Genomic DNA, 5,090 nt, shown 5'->3' with positions numbered 1-5,090 from the left:
TTTCTCGCCACGCGATAAGGGCGTCCCCAGGGGTCCCTACTCAGGCCCTCCAGCAGTTCCTCCCGGGCACGCTCCTTGGCACAGGTTATGGCCAGCTGAAGAGCCCTCTTGGCCTGGCCGTAAACCTCCCGTAGTTGCTCCTCCAGAACTACGTCCAGTCCGTTCCGCCTACGACACCGGACATAGTCCCTGCGGGCTCGGTGACTGGCGATACGTAGGACCGCGATCTCGTCCGACCACCAGTACACCCGTTTACGGCGGCGCCATCCACGCGCCCTCGGCATTGCAGAGTCGCAGACCTCGGTGAGGTCCACGCGCAGTTGCTCCGCCCGTTCTCCCACACTGGTGTCCCTCTCATCTCTGCAGGAGGCCCACCGTCCAATAATGGAGGCCTCTTTGACCAGCTCCCGGTCCATTTGGGTGAGACACCAACGTGGAAGGCGATTTGGACCCTGGGGAGGTGCCATCGCGACCACCGGGGATGTAGAGACCTCAAATCGGACATAGTTGTGGTCCGATAGAGTCTCCACCCCGTCCTCTACCCTCCAGTTGGCGACTCTGTCGGCAACCGAGGGGGAGGCAAACGACAGGTCCACGATGGAACCACCCTGCGCGCGGACGCAGGTGTGGACTGTCCTCCTGTTGAGTAGGGAGAGCCCGAGGTGCACAGCCCACACCAGCACAGCCCTGCCTCTGCCGTCCGAGGTGGGAATCCCCCACGCCTGGCTCTTGGCATTAAAGTCTCCAAGAACCAGGGTACGCCCCCCGTTGTGCCGGCGGACGGCTTCGCTGACAGAGTCGAGGAAATCCTCAAATTCTGCCAGCGTGCGGTTAGGGGAAAAGTACAGGCCGTCAATGGTGTACTGTCCCCATCCCGCAACCACAAACCCGGGACCCTTCTCGAGAGGTGAGAGGGGAGGGCCCGGGCCGCCCGCCGAAACAACGACTACCGAGTCACACATGTCCCCAACCCAGCGTTCCTGGATGGGGACATTATATGGCTCGCAAGCCACAACTATGTCGATAGACCACTCTGCGGCGGACTGCAGTAGGAGGTCCTGAGCCCCCGCAGAGTGGTTTAAGTTCGCCTGGAGTACACTGATATGCCGTCTATTCATTTGACGGCATATCAGTGTCTTCGGTCTGCGCTGGACCACTTCGGTCGCTCTGAGAGGGGACAACTCGGGCTTTCCCTTGAGGGGGGTGGCAGCTCTTCCCCCCCATGATGTGCCCTGACGGCTGAGATGCGTCCGCGCAGACGGCGCAGCGCAGGGGCCTCTCGCATCCTACGTGCCTGTGGCCCTCCTCTCCACACCGGTAGCACATCTTGCTCCGGTCGGTTTTGGAGGGGCACAAAGACGCCGTGTGTCCCATACCCATGCACTTGAAGCAGCGCAGAGGGCGGTGCTCCAGTGCCTGGACTCCTGCTGAGCTCCAGCCCACCAGCAGGCGTCCGGCATCACAAACCTTTTTGGCCGCGTCCACTGGGCAGTAAACAGTGGACCAGCCAGTTCCCAAGGGGCCCGTCTGCACCTGAGTTGCCTTAACCGCGGTGAGCGAGCAGCCCCCTGCCCGAGCCACCGCCTCCGCAACCTTTACTGCCGTGGCAGAATCGTCCAGCCCGGTAACACGGAGTGTCACCGTTTTCGTAGGGCGGACGACCTCCGCCACTCCCTCCAATGCTTTGCGGAGACGTTCCGCGAGCACCTCGGCCTGGTCCTGGGTGTGCTCTTTGGGTAACTCCAATAGCCTGGCCCCGGTAGCAGAGCGGCGAATCCGCATCCCCGCGCCAATGCCGAGCTCCTCCAGATTTACTCTTCTCTCCGCCTGCTCCAAGACCTGAGCGTAGGTCACGCCTTTCCTGGCCGCCTCTGGAGCCAGGGTAATCACTACGGCTGCAGTCTTGGGCGGCGCCAGGTTGGGCTTTGGCTTGGGCTTAGCGGCCGCCGCGGAAGGGTTCTTCAGTGTTGCCGTCGGGAGATTGCTGGTTGGAGTCTTTTTGGCCCTGTTTTTTCGGGTCACCACCTCCGACCAGGTTTCTTCCTGCGGCGCTGCTCGCTTGGGGCAACCCCGAGGCCGGGCTCGCTCCGAGGCCGCCCGAGAGGCCCCGACCTGCCTGTGGAGCTCCAGCCGTACGGGGAGGAGCCGGGCCCCTTCTGTCTGAGGACAACGGTGGGCGGACGACCCTTTCAGGAAGAAGGCGCTCCTCAATCCCTGCAAAACGGGCGTCCAACATCCTCCCAACTGCGGCCACTATGGAGGCTTTTAACTCCTCCAGGACGTCCGCCTGCAGGGCCGAAGCAGGTGGCGCACCCGTTGCCGCTTTCTTTGCCGAAGCTCCCTCAGCTGCCATCTTCGAGGCCTCCCTCGCCTTGCCTCCTTGGCCATCGCGGTCTTCATTTCGGTGAAGTCCCACCGATACGCCTTCTGCTCCGCCCTGATTATCTCCAATTCAGAGCGGAGACGGTTGTTATCCGCCTGCAGACGGCGGGTTTCCTCGGCCTCGTTCCGCGTGGTGAGGGCTTCCACTATGGCCTGGAGTTCCGAGGCCGCCTCCTTGAACTTCTTCACGTACGTCCCTTTCAGATGGCTGGACTTGGTAGCCAACTGTATGATGGACGCCGTGCTCCTTCCCGCCCAAGCCCGCAGCTCCTGTGTGCCGAGCTTGGTGGGGTCCTCTCGGCAAGACTCCTCACTCGCCATCCCCTCCTCTGGGTCTAAGACCGTAGTATGGGCCGCCCGCCCCACCACGCGGTCCCGGAGGAACCGACTCAATCCGCTCTCCCTCGTCTCCTCCTCTGCCGCCCTAAGCTCAGCCGTCGCGCTCCCTAACCCATAGTTCCCCCTAGGAATCGGGGTCGTACTCCTTGAGACCGATGAGTTGCGAGAGCTTGGCGAGGCCGAATCCACACGGCGCGAGTACCTCGCCACAATAGGGGTACGGGCAGAAGCTCCTCCCCTCACTGCGACCGCCCTGCGACGCGGGCGCGTTTCAGGACCAGGGGCACCATCCAATCCGGATGAGCCCAAGTCATCCGTCATCTCCGATGGTCCACCCGTCTGGAAAGCCAGGCGGGCCGACGATCAGGGACCGCACAGTAAAGTGCCAGCCGACAACCTCTGTTAACACTTAAAAATAGGTAACAATAACAAAGAAAAACAACGCAAAGAAAGGAAAAACAACGAAAAACGAAAAACCAACAATTAGCAAGTGGCCCTTAAAAGGGCCCTTAAACGATCCCCCCCAAGGGGTGGAACCCAGCACGGCACCGGCAACGAACCAGAGCCGTTTGGATGCACGACCGTTCAAAAACAAGCAATAACAACCATAAATAACAATAACACCGACAACAACAACAATAACAACAACGAAAATAACAACAACCACTACTACTACTACTAGCCCTGAGAAGGGCTTTTGGAAAAAAAAAACAACGAAAACAACCAAAAATGTGGTAAAGTTGTGCCTTCACCATTTTATGTGTTCCTCCATAAACCAACCCAACCCAACACTCTGATTAACGTTCAACGTTCCTCGCAGGAGGCACCATCTGGTCGACGTCTCCCACTTCCCCCCCGATTTCGTCGAACCCTGGGGCTGTGCTCATGGTGATCTTTCGCGCTCGCCCCACTCCCCCGGTGACGCCGTAGCAACCCGTCTCGTGGTTATCGGCAAGTGTCCATCCGAAAACTGAAACTGATCAACCAGTCGCGAAGGTGCTAAGCATAAATCAAGCGTATACCATTCCACTGCTGGACTAATGGCCTCTCACAAGAGAAGGTTTTTGTTTTTTTTTTTTTTTTTTATTTGTGAACAATATCATATCTTAACCACTAATAAATGAAACGATGATCACTGTAAAATTATGAAACTGCGTAACAGTGATCACGCCCACCTCCAAAACTTAAAATTTACCACTGTTCACTAGATATTTATCAAAAAATCTAAATACATTGAAAAATATTAATTAAAACAAAATAAGATACAAATAAAACAACGATCAAAAGGGATACATGCAACATGTTAATCTTGTATTTTGTGTGTAAGTGTGAGAGTGTCTGTGTGTGTGTGTGTGTGTGTATGTGTGTACGTGTTTATGAGAGAATCTTTCAATTGAACTTATTTCAAAATAATTAAAAGTTTTTCCGTCTCTTCATAAAGATAGTGATTTAAGCCACTTTAAACATCTTAACTTACATGAGTATCTTAGTAAAGGGTAGATATTAATGTCTTTGTTTAGTCTGTTGTACAGTAAGTAACTCAAAAATGGGTAATGGCGTCTTGCGACTACGGTGCGGGTTGCCTCCATCCTACATACCATATATGATCTACGCTTCGTCTTTGCTAAGTTTACGAAGAATCGCAATCGGTTTGTCCATAATCAACACGCTGAGTTGGTGACCGCAGTAGAAGGTAGTTGGAGCTTAGAGAACTCTGCTGCCCCTTAAAGAGGAGAGATGGGAACAACTGTACCTGATCACTTTAAAATCAGTTAGAAATCTATTTGGTCCGTCATTGTTTTTTTTAAATGGTGGCAACCCTGATTATCGACCAATACCTACATATAGTAATGAATTGACGGATGCTGCTCGATAATTGAGAGTTTAATATTTTGTTTTAATTAGTCTGCACTGAAAAGGCTTAATTTGGAATATTATTTGATAACAAAAGCGGTAGTCGGAATTTGTTGATTCGGTTAATTTTGCTGTTTGTATTATTTGTTGGTTTTGCGTGTATGCTTAGGTATGCGATTTCATATAATAGTGTTACACTAATGGACGTCCACTGCTTGACGTAGATTTAAAGTCTATAGACGAGCACTTGACTGCCATCACACCCTATGGTGATGTGGAATCTAAGGTCAAACGCGCTTGCCTAGAAAATGCCTATTCACTCTTGATTTGAAGGTACTCATATTGTAGGTACTGGAGAAAAAAGAATGGTTATCACGCACATCTTTATCGCTTCATTTACATGGGATTAAGATAATAAATAAATAAATAAATAAATAAATAAATATACTACGACAATACACACATCGTCATCTAGCCCCAAAGAAAGCGTAGCTTGTGTTATGGGTACTAAGATG

The 5,090-nt window shown here is 53.3% G+C and overlaps 1 protein-coding gene across 1 annotated transcript; it reads right to left on the bottom strand.

The window, feature by feature from the left end:
* Nucleotides 1-1,110: 1,110 nt before the first annotated feature.
* On the bottom strand, nt 1,111-3,042 carry LOC120634749. The gene is made up of 2 exons (XM_039905524.1): nt 2,314-3,042; nt 1,111-2,214 (listed from the first exon to the last, which is right to left on the bottom strand). Exons 1-2 carry the CDS (start codon nt 3,040-3,042, stop codon nt 1,111-1,113), a joined length of 1,833 nt encoding a protein of 610 aa, XP_039761458.1.
* Nucleotides 3,043-5,090: the final 2,048 nt, after the last annotated feature.

Source organism: Pararge aegeria, chromosome 25 (genome assembly GCF_905163445.1).
Source record: "Pararge aegeria chromosome 25, ilParAegt1.1, whole genome shotgun sequence".
NCBI lineage: Eukaryota > Metazoa > Arthropoda > Insecta > Lepidoptera > Nymphalidae > Pararge > Pararge aegeria.
This window is presented reverse-complemented; position numbering and strand designations above follow the sequence as displayed.